Raw genomic sequence first — 17,483 nt, forward strand, 5'->3', positions numbered from 1 at the left:
TATGTCACATAGAAGTTTTGTTGGAAAACATGTTTAAAACTGTCTCAAGTGGGATTCAGGAGGAAAAGCACTTCTCAAAATCCATAATCCATATGACAAAGCCAAAACGAGGCAGTGAGGGAAAGTCTAACATCTGAGAATTCAGCTTCTTAAGGTTCCCTACATCTCTGACATCTGGGAGCCACACCATGACAGTGCAAATATAGGGCTACCCAGCATCCTGTTTGGGTTGTCTGGGTGAATTTTGGAAGCCTGTAACAACTTTTTGAACCACATGGGGACCCTGGTAATTGAGAACTACACACTCAGCCTTGACATTCAATGAGCAAATCTCAGTTGTACTTCTGCAGTGAGCATCCACATACCTCCATAATATGACACTCTTGATTCTAAATTCATGTTGTTGAACACATACGTATAATACTTTCCCATTTTATGTGTGGGAGTATGGGGTAGGAGTATGCAACATATTTTCATTTATTTATTTGTTCATTTGTGCATGTGTGTTTGTGTGTGTGTGTGTGTGTGTGTGTGTGTGTGTGTGTGTGTGTGTGTGCGCGCGCGCGCGTGCATATAGGCACACATATGGCACAGCTTACATGAGGAGGTCTAAGAATAACTTTGCTCTTGCTCTTAAGCCTGTTGAAGCAGGTTTTCCCTTGTTCCTGCTGCTCCACCACACTTGACTAGCATGTAAGTGAGTCTTTGGGTGGTGTGCCTGCCTTTCTATCCCTGACCTCTCTGCATGAAAGCTGTGACTGTAACTACATGAGTCCCAGGGATCAAGCTTGGGTTGTCAGGCTTGCACAGCTAGCACCTTTACCCAGTGCACCATCCCCCTCGTTTCAGTTTACTTTCACTTCAGTAACCACCCAATAAAAGACTTAAGTAAGACCAGAAGCCCTGAGATCATCCAGAGGCAAACCAGTGATGGGCCATCTTGGGCCCTAGAGGAAAGCATTCCATGTCCAAGGTTGGCTTTTAAAATGCTTTGGTTCTTTTCATCAATTTTCTTTAAGTAACAAAAAAAGTAAACCTCTAATATTTTAGTGAGCAAAAACGTCATATGAATCCTGTTATCTATAGAACTCAGCATCTTTGTGGACTATCTGCTTTTTGCAAGGTGAAGGTAGCTGTGAGTAAGCCAGTAATATGACGGGCCTGCTAGTTTATGCATAGTTTCAGACATTAAGCTTGATCTTACTGTAAAACTGCGAACAGTGGATAAGTGCAACACCTTACAAGAAGAGACTGTTTTATACTAACCTAGCTGGGAGTCTATTGAAAGTTAGATTTTTATTAAAGACATAAACTTGAGCCACATTGCTATGCCTATTCCTTTCCATTGTGTGATTTAGAAACTAGCATCTGCTGGTGTTTTGTGCTGACTCTGGAACCCATGTTTGATGCCCTCCTTCAAACAAAGAGTGTCTCTATGTACACTAGCTGAGGACATTCAGCCATTTCCAATTCGGGGGAGGGATCATCTAGACCCTAGTCAGAAATAATAAATAGTAAAAAAAAAAAGCTGCCACCCCAAATGAGGAAGATAGATTTAGGTCTGCAATGGGAAGCTGTGTGCATTTGGAGTCTGGGGAGGGTTGCAAAAAGAAGTCTAACTGAGATGAGAGGCAAGCCCTGAGAAACCACTGTTTCCTTCTTGCATATAAACTCATTTCCAGGAGCTTTCAGGAAAACATCAACCCATAGTGTGAAGAGTTGAGAAACTAATTATTGGCTGAAAGTTTAGAAATTTAGAAAGTATTATCAAGAATTGCTAAAACGATTGGATTTTCTAATAGATCTTCACTTTGTGGGTTTTCTGAGGTCTAATATATACTTTGAGTGAAACACACAGTTAAGAAGTTATGATTTTTATGTGCCTGTTTTATAGACCTTTGCATAATAATATACCCATCACAAGCTACCTTTCCCATTCTAAGCCACTAGGGCACCATTTTGCAATGACACACGCCCCAACTTACTTTAAGGAGATTACATTTAATAGTAAGAGGTCTTCCTGCTTGTCTCTCAATGACATAGATTGGCTAATATACTCCTTCATATTAAAGAGAAGAAAACTCAGGTTGCAGATAAGACCAATGAACTCATTCTTAAATGTCATTTAAGAGTCAGGAAAGAAAATCCTTTGGTGATGTGAGGGACATTCAAGTACAGCCTTATTGCAATGAACTCCAATGTCTAAAAACTGTTCTTATTTTGTATTTGTACCACAGTAAGAGCCAAGATATTAAGCTCTACTAAAAACAAAACAAAGAAACAAAAAGACTTTATCAATTTATGTTCATTAAAAAAACTAATAGTGGTATATTATTTTAAATATCATACAGTTAACATGTTTGGAGTTATTTAAAATTTATATTGAGAAAAACATATGTATTTTCAGTATTGCTGTAGACAAACATCTACATAAGATTGTTCAATTGATTGTTGTTTTATATCAAACAAATTTTATAATACTAATTTTTATTGTTACAATATTTTATAAATTTTAAAGAATATGATAAAAAATGAAAGGTATTGCAGGTTTTGAGGTGGTGGGCTCTCCGGGAGAAATTGGGGTACAAAAGGGAAAGAAGAATGTGATGTAAGTCTATTACTCAAAATATGTTTTTAAACATTAACAAATTCAGATAAATTGAAATTATGTATCTTTTCTCATCATAATGCAATAAAACTTAAATCAAAGGGGGGAAAAAGAGTCAGGAAAGACAGGTCTCTCCATAGCCAATCCATAGCTAGATCTAGGATCTACCTAACACATAGGTGGGGAAGAGTTACCTCTTGGAATAAGGTAACACCTGGAAACCTCTTCCTTCTGATGTCTCCTGATGCAGAATGTTGATATATTAAGGTGCTGGGCTTTAGACAGTGAGGCTCATGCATTTGATAAACAGTCCTAAATAAAACTGCCAGGCAAGGTGATGTCTACATGATCTCAGCAAGCCAAAGACTAAATACATAGAAACAGAAGGGAAACTGCGTAGCTTTTCTTTTGCTGACAAACATTGGTGTCTGTTTCAGCATGGATCCCATTGGTGAACACTGTTGAGCTTCATCCTAAACACTGTGCACAGGGAGAGTAGGGTTATTAAAAAGAAAAATAAACCAGCACATCATTGTATTGTTTTGCACAGACTTAAACCCGATGAAGCAACAGAATTCTTTCCTTCTAGCTCTTAAAGTCTAGGAGCCTAGTTCTTGCACGGTGGTTTCTTCCAAGGTCTCTCTCCTTCGATTGCAGATGGCTGTCTATCACCTTCTTCTGTCTTCATCTGGTTCTCCCTCTGTATCTGGATCTTTTTTTATATAGGCATATGGGTGGTACATGTGTGTGGTGTTTTTACATGTGTGGGGAGTGATAGCCATACATTCACATTGAAGCCAGAGGAAGATACTGGGTGAGCTGCTTCTCAATCCGTCTTATTCCTCAAAGCCAACAGTATATTAAAGATAGTAAGCACTCCTTAATGCCTGCGTTTGTGTGCTGGGTTGTTTTTTAATTGTAGGCTATATAAGCATATACACTCAAAATGGAACATATATATATGTTTTTATGTTTTAGGTCCTCCTGGCCCCAGAGGTCCAAAAGGTGACAGAGGATCTCAGGGACCACCTGGTCCAACTGGCAACAAGGGACAGAAAGGAGAGAAGGGAGAGCCTGGTCCACCTGGCCCTGCGGGTGAGAGGGGCACAATTGGACCAGTCGGCCCTCCTGGAGAGCGTGGCAGCAAAGGATCCAAAGGCTCACAGGGTCCCAAAGGATCTCGTGGGTCCCCAGGGAAGCCTGGCCCTCAAGGACCTAGTGGGGACCCAGGACCACCAGGTCCACCAGGCAAGGATGGACTCCCTGGCCCTCAGGGCCCTCCTGGCTTCCAGGGACTACAGGGCACTGTGGGTGAGCCTGGAGTACCTGGACCTCGGGGGTTGCCAGGCTTGCCAGGGGTGCCAGGCATGCCTGGGCCTAAGGGACCACCTGGCCCTCCAGGCCCCTCAGGAGCAATGGAGCCATTGGCTCTGCAGAATGAACCAACCCCAGCATCAGAGGTCAACGGTAAGTCCAAATCGTCCTTCTCAGCTAGAATTGTGGAGGAATAAGGCAGTGTGTAGGCTTGGCTAAACCAACCCCCAGGAGTCCCCTAATTACACAAAACAGCAGGGACCCTGTGTATCCCTCTGGATGCTTCAGTGCTGTCACTCAGGACCCTGTGTTCCTGCTTAGACATTATCAGGTCTCTACTCATTTAGATGAGCCAGGCCTTCAGAAGACCCCTGTACCCCAAATACTTCCTTCAAGATATTCTACACTGGCTGCTCCCTGACCATCCTCCTTCATCTTTCTTCTTTCTCCTTAGAAACAGACCATTTTATCAGTTAACTCCACCAGTATGCAGATAGGGTTTCTGTGACAGAGTCCACATTCTGGTTTTGCTTAAGAAGCTGTTGTGGTGCCTTTCTGTCTCTTTGACAGAAAGTCTTTTGCAAAACTATACTAGTTAGGAGCCAAGCGTGTGGGTCCCTCATGCTGGTCCACAAGCCAGACTTTGGTTCTGAAGTGTGCTTATTTACAACCTCCAGCCGATCCAAGCCGACAGTGTATCAGAACCCACCCCACTTTCTTTTTTCTGTCGTCATAAAGCCTAGCCCAACCCAGTCCCACCTTTCTTCACTGTGTGGTGTTCACTGCTGTGTGCTGTACAGTCCACATCTGAGAACATCTGCCCGGGTTCTACACAGGGACACCCATTGGCATGCAAGTGGTACAAGGCTGTGACTTTGATATCTTAAACACAGCTGAGGAAATGCAGGGTTCCTTCTGTGTTTTTTAAATCAACAGTTAAAACTTTACATTCCTAGGATGTCCGCCTCACTGGAAGAACTTCACAGATAAATGCTACTATTTTTCATTGGAAAAAGAAATTTTTGAAGATGCTAAGCTTTTCTGTGAAGACAAATCTTCCCATCTCGTTTTCATAAACTCAAGAGAAGAACAGGTATGATATGTCAGCTGCACACTTGGTTGGAGAAAACTATAATTTAGAGATAAGTTATACTTGGAAATTGCATGCCTTTGAGAGAGTCAAAGAGATCAAAAATTCATGGTCTCATAAACAAAGGAAGGCTGCAGTTTGCATGGGCTTTTTCCAGGTATGAGAGTATATGAATGAATTCAAAATTTATAAGGTAGAAGCAACCTAAAGGAAACCTAAAGCAACTGTAACTCACAGAGGAGACTCATTCAAATTCTAAGGGCAGAGGAAATATTTGTCACATGAGTTTTACAAATACAAAAAGCTAGTATCTGGAAATTACCCCCGCCTTTTTTATTTTTTATTTTTATTATATATTTTCTTTATTTACATTTCAAATTTTAGTACCTTTCCTGGTTTCCCTTCTAAAAAACTCCTATCCCCTCTGCCCCCCCCCCCACCAACCTACCCATTCACACTTCTTGGTCCTGGCATTCCCCTACACTGGGGCATCAAGCCTTCACAGGACCAAGGGCCTCTCCTCCCATTGATGACTGACAAGGCCATCCTCTGCTACATATAGAGCTGGAGCCATGGGTCCCTTGATGTGTACTCTTTGGTTGGTGGTTTAGTCCCTGGGAGCCCTGGGGGTACTGGTTGGTTCCTATTGTTGTTTCTCCTATAGGGCTACAAACCCCTTCCGCTCCTTCCCTAGCTCCTCCATTGGGGACTCTGTGCTCAGTCTACTGGTTGGCTGAAAGCATCCACCTCTGTATTTGTGAGTCTCTGGCAGAGCCTCTCAGGAGAGAGCTATATCAGTCTCCTAATGTAGCCTGTGTATCTGCTGTTACTTTCCTTGGGTACAGAGATGACACATCAGACAAAAGTTCTTTGAACTGAATTTCTGTCCCTAGATACCTATATGTTTTAGAGCTGGTTAGGACTAATTTTCACTGAAGCAGCTGTCACAAATAATTCAGTCTGCTAAATTCCAATGTGTGGGCAGGATGGATAAGCAGTCTTTTGAAAAAAGGAAGTTTTGCCTTCCATTCAGTGCCAGCACTGGGCCACCTTGGGCCCAACCTCGGCAGGCAGTCCCACAGTCTCCAGAGGACTCTCCACCCACAGGCACCCTAGCAAGCCCAGAATCTTAGGATCACTGGTGAGTGGAATACAACGTCTATTCCAACAGAACCAGGGGTACCTGGGGACAGCTGGAGCACAGACAAAGGAACCCGCCTGATCAGTGGCTCAGGTTCCTTCCAGTCAGCACTAGTCTACCTTGGTTTAGAACACACCAGACAGCCCCACTGTCCCCAGAGGAGGTACCACTTCCAGGTGCTCTAACACCCCCAGGATATTAGGATCCCAGGATCCCAGGAGCTTGGTCACACCGGACTCTCAGAGTCTCAAAGGAAGCTTGACTGCTAAGAACTCTGACATACCCAAATCTCAGGATCCCAGGATCCCAGAATCACAGGATCACAAAGAAGGCTGGATTCTGAGAAGTTCTGACTCAACTGGAATTACAGAAAGGACAGGCTCTGATCAGATATATCAAGGACAGGGAGCACATGAGATAATCAGATGGTGGGAGGCAAGCATAAGAACAGAAGCAACAGAAACCAAGGTTTCTTGGCATAATCAGAACCAAACTCTCCCACCATAGCAAATCCTGGATATACCATCACACCAGAAAAGCAAGATAAGGATCTAAACTCACTTCTCATGATGATGATGGAAGACTTTAAGAAGGAAATAAATGACTCCCTTAAAGAAATAGAATAGAACACATCCAATCCGGTGAAAGAATTGAACAAAACCATCCAGGATCTAAAAATGGAAGTAGAAACAATAAAGAAATCACAAAGGGAGACAACTCTGGAAATAGAAAACCTAGGAAAGAAGTCAGGAGTCATAGATGCAAGCATAACAAACAGAATGCAAGAGATGGAAGAGAGAATCTCAGGTGCAGAAGATTCCATAGAAAACATTGACACAACAATCAAAGAAAATACGAAATGCAAAAATATCCTAACAAAACATCGAGGAAATCCAGGACACAATGAGAAGAACAAACCTAAGGATAATAAGTATAGAAGAGGAGGAAGATTTCCAACTTAAAGGGCCAGTAAATATCTTCAACAAAATTATAGAAGAAAACTTCCTCAACCTAAAGAAAGAGTTGCCCATGAACATTAAAGAAGCCTACAGAAGTCCAAACAGTTTGGACCAGAAAAGAAATTCCTCCTGTCACATAATAAGTAAAACACCAAATACACAAAACAAAGAAAGAATATTAAAAGCAGTAAGGGAAAAAGGTCAAGTAACATAAAGAGGCAGGCCTATCAGAATTACACCTGACTTCTTCCCAGAGACTATATAAGCCAGAAGATCCTGGGCAGATGTTATACAAACCCTAAGAGAGCACAAATGGCAGCCCAGGCTACTATACCCAGCAAAACTCTCCATTACCATAGATGGAGAAACGAAAGCATTCCATGACAAAACCAAATTTACACACTATCTTTCCACAACTCCAGCCCTTCAAAGGATAATAAAGGAAAAACCGCAACACAAGGGGGGAAACTACACTCAAGAAAAAGCAAGAAATCTTTCAACAAACCCAAAAAAGAATAGCAACATGAACAAAATTCCAACTCTAACAACAAAAATAATACAAAGCAACAATATCCTTTTCCTTAATATCTCTTAATATCAATGGACTCAATTCCCTAATAAAAAGACATAGACTAACAAACTGGTTACACAAACAGGACCAGTAGTCAACATCAAACTACATGGAGGAAAACTGGAAGCAATCCCACTAAAATCAGGGACTAGACAAGGCTGCCTACTGTCTCCCTACCTATTCAATATACTACTTGAAGTTCTTGCCAGAGCAATTAGACAACAAAAGGAGATCAAAGGGATACAAATTGGAAAGGCAGAAATCAACTATCACTATTTGAGATGATGCGATAGTATACTTAAGTGACCCAAAAAATTCCACCAGAGAAGTCCTAAACCTGATAAACAACTTCAGTGAAGTAGCTGGATACAAAATTAACTCAAACAAATCAGTGGCCTTTCTCTACACAAAGGATAAACAGGCTGAGAAAGAAATTAGGAAAACAACACCCTTCAAAATAGTCACAAATAATATAAAATACCTTGGAGTGACTCTCTAACTAAGGAAATGAAATATCTGTAAGATAAGAACTTCAAGTCTCTGAAGAAAGAAAATTGAAGATCTCAGAAGATGGAAAGATCTCCCATGCTCATGGATTGGCAGGATTAATATAGTCTAAATGGCTATCTTGCTGAAAGCAATTTTCAGATTCAATGCAATCCCCATCAAAATTCTAACCCAATTCTTTACAGAGTTAGAAAGGGCAGTTTGCAAATTCATCTGGAATAAGAAAAACCTAGGATAGTAAAAACTATTCTCAACAATAAAAGAACCTCTGGTAGAATCACCTTGCCTGACCTCAAGTTGTACTACAGAGCAATTGTGATTAAAAACTGCATGGTACTGGTACAGTGACAGACAGGTAGATCAATGGAATGGAACTGAAGACCCAGAAATGAACCCACACACACTTGAACTTTGACAAAGGTGCTAAAACCATCCAGTGGAAAAAAGACAGCATTTTCAACATATGGTGCTGGCACAACTGGCAGTTATCATGTAGAAGACTGTGAATTGGTCCATTCTTATCTCTTGTACAAAGCTCAAGTCTAAGTGGATCGAGGAACTCCACATAAAACCAGAGACACTGAAACTTATAGAGGAGAAAGTGGGGAAGAGCCTGGAAGATATGGGCACGGGAAAATTTCCTGAACAGAACACCAATGGCTTGTGCTGTAAGATCAAGAATTGACAAATGGGACGTCATAAAATTGCAAAGCTTCTGTAAGACAAAAGACACTGTCACTAAGACAAAATGGCAACCAGTAGATTGGGAAAAGTTCTTAACCAATCCTAAATCTGATATGGGGCTAATATCCAATATATATAAAGAACTCAAGAAGTTGGACTCCAGAAAACCAAATAACCCTATAAAAATGGGGTACAGAGCTAAAGAAAGAATTCTCAACTGAGGAATACCGAATGTCTGAGAAGCACCTAAAAAAAAAAAAAAATGTTCAACATCCTTAGTCATCAGGGAAATGCAAATCAAAACAACCCTGAGATTCCACCTCATACCAGTCAGAATGGCTAAGATAAAAAACTCAGGTGACAGCAGATGCTGGCGAGGATGTGGAAAAAGAGGAACACTCCTCCATTGTCGGTGGGATTGCAAGCTGGTACAACCACTCTGGAAATCAGTCTGGTGGTTCCTCAGAAAATTGGACATATTTCTACCAGAAGATCCAGCAATACCACTCCTGGGCATATGCCCAGAAGATGCTCAACTTTTAATAAGGACACATGTTCTACTATGTTCATAGCAGGCTTATTTATAATAGCCAGAAGCTGGAAAGAACCCAGATGTTCCTCAACAGAGGAATGGATACAAAAAATGTGGTACATTTACACAATGGAGTACTACTCAGCAATTAAAAACAATGAATTTATGAAATTCTTAGGCAAATGGATGGATCTGTAGGATATCATCCTAAGTGAGGTAACTCAATCACAAAAGAACACACATGATATTCACTTACTGATAAGTGGATATTAGCCCAGAAGCTCAGAATACCCAAGATACAATTTGCGAAACTCATGAAACTCAAGAAGAAGGAAGACCAACATGTGCATACTTTGATCCTTCCTAGAAGGGGGAACAAAATACTCATAGAAGGAGTTACACAGACCAAGTTTGGAACAGAGACTGAAGGCATGACCATCCAGAGACTGCCCCACCTGGGGATCCATCCCGTAAACAACCACCAAACCCAGACACTATTGCAGATGCCAACAACAGCCTGCTAACATGACCCTGATATAGCTGTCTCCTGAGAGGCTCTGCCAGTGCCTGACAAATACAGAATTGGATGCCCACTGTCATCCATTAGATGGAGCACAGGGTCCACAATGAAGGAGCCAGAGAAAGTAACCAAGGAGCTGAAGGGGTTTGAAGCCCCATAGGAGGAACAACAATATGAACTAGCCAGTACTCCCAGAGCTCCTTGGAACTATACCATCAATCAAAGAAAACACATGGTGGAACTTGTGCTTCTAGCTGCATATGTAGCAGAGGATGGCCTGGTCATCAATGGGAAGAGAGGCCCTTGGTCCTGTGAAAGTTCTATGCCCCAGTATAGGGGAATGCCTGGGCCAGGAAGGGGGAGTGAGTGCGTTGGGGAGCAGGAGGAGCAGGAAAGAGGATAAGGCATTTTCAGAGGGGAAACCAGGAAAAGGGATAACATTTGAAATGTAAACAAAGAAAATATCTATTTAAAAAAAAAAAAAAGGAAGTTTCAGACTTTCATCAGTGTTTAGTTGTTTCCCAAAGGTAGAAAATACTGGTAACTAATAGCATCAGGTAGTTCTTTCCATATTTCTATCTTGTGTTGATCTACATGTACATGAAAGTTAGGATTCAGTTCTCATGCCCTCAAAGTGTGTACAGAATGATGTACTGATGGCTGTGGAACTGAGAGACTACTCAGGAAATGTCCTTCTCCTTGGGGGGTGGGGGTGGGGGTCTCATTATCTAAACTCCCAAGAATCAAACCAATTCTAGAAAAAGTTAGAGGGGGGAGGGAGAGAGAGAGAGAGAGAGAGAGAGAGAGAGAGAGAGAGAGAGAGAGAGAGAGAGAGAGAGAGGGGGGAGAGAGAGAGAGAGAGAGAGAGAGAGAGAGAGAGAGAGAGAGAGAGAGAGAGAGAGAGAGAGAGAGAGAATATGAGAATGAATCAGTTCTCATGAGTTCTAGGCTTACAGATATATAGCTCCACCTGGTGGCTTACTGGAGAATTGCAGCACAGCTGCCGATCATGGGGGCAGGAACCACTAGACACATGAAGAGACAGAGAGGCGTGAGTAGGTTGGGGGTGGAGCACCACAAACCAGACTTGTTGGTTCAAAGGAGGTTGGTAAGGGCCCATGTGTGAGAATGATAGTGGCCCTTTATTAAGCCCCTGTCATGTGCAAGGCCCTTTTTTAAAACCTCACAGCAACCCTGTAATATAAACCTTATAATTGCCATCCTTCCCCTTGGGTTTTTTTGTTTGGTTTGTTTTGTTTTTAAACAAAGCCTAGCAATGTCTGGAATTTGCCATGTAAACTAGTGTGGCCTAGAGACTGTGATGATTTCCCGGCATCCCCTCCCCAGGGGCTGGGAATACAGCCGTGTACAACTGATTTTGGTTCCCCCATTTCACAGATAAGTTACTCTGAGGCCTCACAAGGTCTACATAACTTCTTCTCAGAGGGCAGAGAGTAGAAGCAAAGCCAAAACCCAACTGACAACAACGCTCATGTCCTCCCCCTCACTACCCGTCTCTACCAGACACAACCCTGAAATCTGGGTTATTGTAACATGCACGGAGCATAGGAAACAGCAGTCAGGCCGTGAGCCCAAACATTTCTCATCAGCGTGGCAGAGGCCCACAGATGGGTGACTGAAGGGAAACAGGGCCCACACCAGTCACTCTTAGGGATCCTAAAGAAGAACCTTGCTTTTACTTGTTAAACATAGTCTTAGTGAAACACTGTCCACAATACAAATGCATTACAAAGTGGACAGCTTAGGACCCTAAAAATGGTGAGAAATGATTTTTGTCAGTTTTATTAAACAAGAGCTCTTTTGTATGGGCTAAGAACACCTCCTGCTTTCTTTTCAGCAATGGATAAAAAAGCATACCGTGGGGAGAGAAAGCCATTGGATCGGCCTCACAGACTCAGAACAGGAAAGCGAATGGAAGTGGCTAGACGGGTCACCTGTTGATTACAAGTGAGTGTGGGGCTTGTGGACAGCAGCATGCACTTGCTTCCCATGTTTTCACAACGGCCTAGCTTCCTGCGACTTTCCCTTAATGACGTTTTGCTTATCCCACACCATCCTCTTGAGGGCCTGGGCTCCTTGTACCAGTTGCCTATTCCCAGTAGGGAAGCAGTGGTGGACAGTCACGGTGCTGTCAAGTAGAGCACTTCGGAAGGATAACGTGGCCCAGAGCCTCTCCGAATGATCGGTGTTCACTTGGACATATTTCTGAGGACTTGGGAACTCCTAGCCTTGATCAGGCTTCTGACCCAAATGTGATTTGAGTCCAAGTTGTACACACCAAGGTTGTAGATCTCTCATGCACAGGAAGTCCAAGTGTGCACAGAGGATCCCAGAATGTCCATCTTCTGCAGGATAAGAGAAAACTAAATTCTCCCAACTCTTTTCTCAAATCTTGCCTTTCTTCTTCTGGAGAGAAAGTGGAGAACCTGTAAATTTCCACCTGTGAGGGGCCTTCAGTTTGCTAGAGACAAACAAGCCAGCCCTATCAGCAGCATGTCACAGGAAGCTGCTCTCCCATGGGGGAAGGATGCTTCTGCTCTGAGGTAGTCTACAGGCACTGAAGTAAGACTCAGGTAGCTCAAGAGTTGCCCAGAGGCTGAGGTGATGGACAGAAGGCCAGATGGTCTCAAACCAGCATAGGGACAGCCAGGTCTGAGTTACACATGTAACCTGCACTGACCTGGAATGTGCAGTCTTCTGCCCTCAGCACCCAAATGCTGCATCAGACCTGCATCGATGCGCCTTGCAGTTCTCTCCTTTTAAACCCTCCCCATGAAGACCGTGAGAGAGACAGTAGATGGGATCAGAAGGCCATCTCTGAAGGGAAAAGACAAATATGAGCAAACATGGAGTGGATCTTAGGTCTGCCCCAAAGCTGGAGGTACACCTGTGCTTACCTGATCTCAGGTACTCTATCTGCTCTTTGTGCCTGCCTCTGAGAGACACTGGGGTCAGGCCAGCACCTAGAATGGCAGGGATGCTTTGTGAGACTCCACACTTGTGTGGGCTTTGGTGTGCAAAGCAGGAGCGGCCATGACTTTGAAGCAGGAATGGCAGTCGGAGGTTAGTGCTTTTTCTTTGGTAGTCAAGAGAGCCAAAATATCTTTTTAAGGGAGTTGAGAGAAACTAAGAAGAAAAATCCATCTCCCCCTTTTCTGCAGTAAATGGAAAGAAAGTTTGGGTTTGACTGCAAAATTCAATCTTAAATTTTATTGGCTTGTATGGGATTGATTGAGCGGGAATATTACTAAGTGCTCCAGCTTTCAAAGGTAAAGCTTTGCCCCCTTTCCCTGGGATCCAGGAAGAATTCTGTGGCTGGGAGGAGAGACTAGAATTGGTCCCTGGACCCCAAGAAGGATGACATCACTCACCTTACTGGGAGTTTTGCCACCAGCCACAGCCACCCTGGAGTCCACCCCGCCCCCACCCTGGAAGCTGAGACTCCTACACTTCAGCCACCATAGACACTGTGTGTCTCATTTTCTACCCAAAGGCATATATGTACATGGAAAATTCCCCAGGATCAAGCTCTAAAGGCAAGTGTAAATCAGGCAGATGTTGTTTGAGGTCTCAGAGACTAACTTAGTTTGACATATAATAATAAACACTACAATCTAGACAAAGAGCCAGGCCCGTCCAGGGAATACAAATACAAACTTGAATGAGAACTGGACTTAGGCTGTCACCCATGACACCTCAGTCACATGAAATCACCATGTCCCCGTGGTAAAATGAAGTTGACAAAAGGACTGTGTTAATACTTACACACACACACACACACACACACACACACTGGGGTCAGGCCAGCACCTAGAATGGCAGGGATATGCTTTGCAAGACTCCACACTTCTGTGGGCATTGGTATGCACACACAGATGTGCATGCAGAGACAGTGTGTATGTGTGTGAATTTAGTATACAGCTTGTCCCCTGGAAAGCACTAGAGAAAGCCTGTGGGTGTTACAACTGTTGTCATAATTGTGACTGCTTCCACAGTAAAATATGTCAGGGTTGGGGACTATTACTCCCCAGAATTTGTAGTGTGCATGATCTTAACTAGAGACACAAAGCATCTTACAATAGGTTTATGAAGTATCCAAAAATAATCCCCATCATGGCTTAGGAAAGGAAAGAGGCGTCATCATCCCTAGCCTCCCAGATAAATCTTCTGAAACACTTTCCCAAGATGCTCAGACTCTCCTTTGTCCTCCTCTTTTGATTCTGAGCCTCCAAGACTCCGTCCACTTGCCTTCCCTTCCTTCTCTTACCAGCAGTGATTTCTAGATCATAACCATCAAAGACCATTATAAACTGTTACTATGAACAACTATACACCAACAAATCAAACAGCCTAGATGAACACACACATTTCGAGAAACAAAGTGGTTTAGAAAGATCAAGTCAAAAAGAAACAGGAAGGCAGAGCAAATACTAACAAATCAGATTCGCACAGTCATCAAACGCCTCCCAGCAGAGAAGAACAGTCCAGGACCAGAGGCTTCATGGCTGAGTTCTACCAAACAGTCAAGGAAGGACTCTGGCCAGCCATCTTAAATGTTTTCAAAACCAGAAGCCAATGGCTCTGGAGCCATCCCAGGCCTTGCCCAGCCACCAAGGAATTAAGTACACAACTTTCCTTTTACCCTTTTTCTCCAAAACACACACACCCGTCCCTTTGAAATTATTTAAGGATTTTGTGGTTACTGTAAAAGAGGAGCCGGTTTTCAAGGACAGACCTCTCCTCCATTGCCTCTGCTCTACGCTGTTATTTTCACTGATACATGGTTCGGGAAGACAGGGCTAGAACACACAGATAAAAAGCTGTAGTGACAGAGAAGAAATTCCAGCTGCTTCAGGCACATTCAGACCTGACTCAGGTGTATTATCCTCAGACACACTGACTCGCAGAGCCTTTCACGTAACTGTACTAAAGGAGGTAAGGACCAGCTAGATAAAGGGAGTATGTCAGATGCCCTGGGCTGGGGCCATGGCCAGTTTTCATGTGCCATAAGCCTACATACCAATGTGATTTCAACATAATACTGAAGGACAATGTAGATTGCTGGACATACCAGTTGTAGATATGGTTTTTAAAAATAACAATAACATAATCCTATCAGAGAAAAGACAACTTCCTATCCTACACACACCACCTTTGTTTCTTTCATGTCACCACAGCCCTGTGACTTTATATCCAGTATCTATACCATGACTGGAGATTAAGATCCATCCACAGTCAATACATTGTCCCTAGATGTCCACAGGGAGGTGGCAGCTGGAACAGGAGGATAGGAGTGTAAATGAGAGGTGTTATCCTTGTGTGAAAGATAAATGACACAGTGGGACACCAAGCACAACTCAATAAATTCAAGAACTGGGATTATAGAGACTATGCTCTGTAGCCTCAAACAAGTAGATAGCTAAAGAGCTATAAAGTATTTGGAAGTTAAAAAACATAGACCAAAGAAGAGGCTATGGCCATACCACCCTGGCAATGCCTGATTTTGTCCATAGATCAAAGAGGAAATTACAGTGAAAGTCTAAAAATGTCTTTAAACAATGAGAACATATCAAAATTTATGAGCTGAAGCTAAAATAGTGCTTAGGGAGACATTAACAGCTCTGAAACACTGTGTTTGGGTTTTTGTTGTTAGTTCTGAGATAATGTCTTTCTATGTAGCTCTGGCTGTCTCAAAACTTGATGTGCAGACCAGGCTGGCCCCAAATTCAGAGAGATCTATGTGCTTCTGCCTCCCAAGTATTGGGATTAAAACTACATGCCACCATGCTTGGCCCTAAATTTTCTTAAAGGTTAGAAAGGAATGACCTAAGCTTCCACTTTATGAGGGTAGAAATAAAGAAGAAATGAACCTCAAAATAAGCAGAGGGGCTTGTACAAAGCCCTGGGTGGGATCTCCAGCTCCACACATGACTAAGTAGAAGGAAAAGAATAGAAAAATCAGGAAAGCAGCAACACAGGGATCGCAGAAGTGTTGGTAAGACCAGGGGCACAGTGATTCATTCCACTATTTTTTTATTTACTTTATGTTCCAATCTGAGCTCCCATCTCCTCCATTGCCCCTTCCCCTTCTCCTAAGAGAAGGGCAGCTCCCCTTGGGTTCCACCCCTCCCTGGGATGTCTAGTCCCAGCAGGACTATGCACATCCTCTCTTACTGAGGCATAATAACTCTTAATGGAATAACTGCAGATGAGTTGGTTGGCTAATTGTCACTGTTACTAAATCAAGGCTGCCTTCCCCGGGGTAAACCAGATTCATATGGAAAGGATCAAGACTGTCCACCTTAAATCAGTCCACCCACTCTGCCAAAAGCCCTTATACATTTTCTTTTCCCCGCTCTGCGGTCTACCAGATAGTAAAATAATTGCTTTTATTTTTATGTTACAAAGATAAAATGGGCTGTTGTCCTGCTCAGTTATGTAACTCATGTTGTAGTTTTATAGTACTGTGCTATAGAGCAGTAAGGGCCAGAAGAGACTCTTCAGTTTCTTCTACTTCAACAACAGCTCATGCTAGTCAACACTTCATGTTCCTGCCCAGGGTGGCACTGGCCCAGGCCACAAGAGAGGAATCTTCCACAACAGGGGCCTTGTAGTGGGAAAACATCTTGCTTCAAGAGACGTTTCTCAACAGTAACATTTTCTTGTTTGGAAGCCAGACCCTTACCAGCAGAAGCTTCTTGACTGTAGTCTTGGTTAATCTTGTGGTTGATGGAAAAAATATTAAGTTGTAAAGTTAGAGGGATCTATTCCCAAGATAGAAAGTATATGTTCTGCTAACATTAAGAGTGGCCCAAAATTCTGGGATGCTGCACTCTCCATAGTTCATGTTTGTGTGTTTGCAAATCACTTACAGCTCAAGTGTATCTAAGGTTCCTGGGGTGCTCAGAAGCGTTCACGTTGCTATGACATATGTGTTGTAATATGGCCAAGCTCATGTTATTCTTTCCAGAGCCTACCTGTGAATGCAGTCAAGGCACTGTTTAGGCTAACATTCCAAAATATTACATACACATTCTGCTTATCTGACATGCTCTGTTCTCTGTTACGAGCATACAAACTAAGGGTTTTGCCCAGAGGTTGCTCCATGGAATTTTAGCTTTTCCAGAGATGCTCTGAGACTCCATCTTCTCATCCCAGCTGCCACCCATGCTGGGTATCTTAGTTGCCTCTGCTCCACAGAATTTATGCTGCCTTTAGTCATAAAGAAATCTCTGAGCACTCTACATAAAGAATTCTAGTGATTTGAACCCAGTTGGGAATGGTTCCCTTTCTGTTTAATCAGTAAGTCCTTCTTACCTGAATGATCTTAAATGACTTAAAGTAAAATGCAAGAGAATCATACTAAACAGATCCTCTGAGTCTAAATAAACCATATGTGTTTGTGTGAGTGTGTGTATATACATACATACACTTTTATAATTAACTGAGAAATCAAGAATATCAAACATATGTGTATATGATATATATACATATATATCAAATACATAATATATTTTGAAATCAGAGATATAAAGA

General features: G+C 42.7%; 1 protein-coding gene across 2 annotated transcripts in view; it reads left to right on the forward strand.

Annotated features, from left to right (window-relative positions):
• Positions 1 to 17,483, forward strand: part of Colec12 (collectin sub-family member 12) — a 170,348-nt gene that overhangs the window by 147,312 nt on the left and 5,553 nt on the right. For both annotated transcript variants that reach the window (NM_130449.2, XM_006525640.3), the window contains 3 exons: positions 3,587 to 4,075; positions 4,879 to 5,015; positions 11,785 to 11,894. In NM_130449.2, the coding sequence (NP_569716.2) occupies positions 3,587 to 4,075; positions 4,879 to 5,015; positions 11,785 to 11,894 (736 nt within the window). The remainder of the gene's footprint in view (positions 1 to 3,586; positions 4,076 to 4,878; positions 5,016 to 11,784; positions 11,895 to 17,483) is intronic.

Source organism: Mus musculus, chromosome 18, assembly GCF_000001635.26.
Source record: "Mus musculus strain C57BL/6J chromosome 18, GRCm38.p6 C57BL/6J".
Classification (NCBI taxonomy): Eukaryota; Metazoa; Chordata; class Mammalia; order Rodentia; family Muridae; genus Mus; species Mus musculus.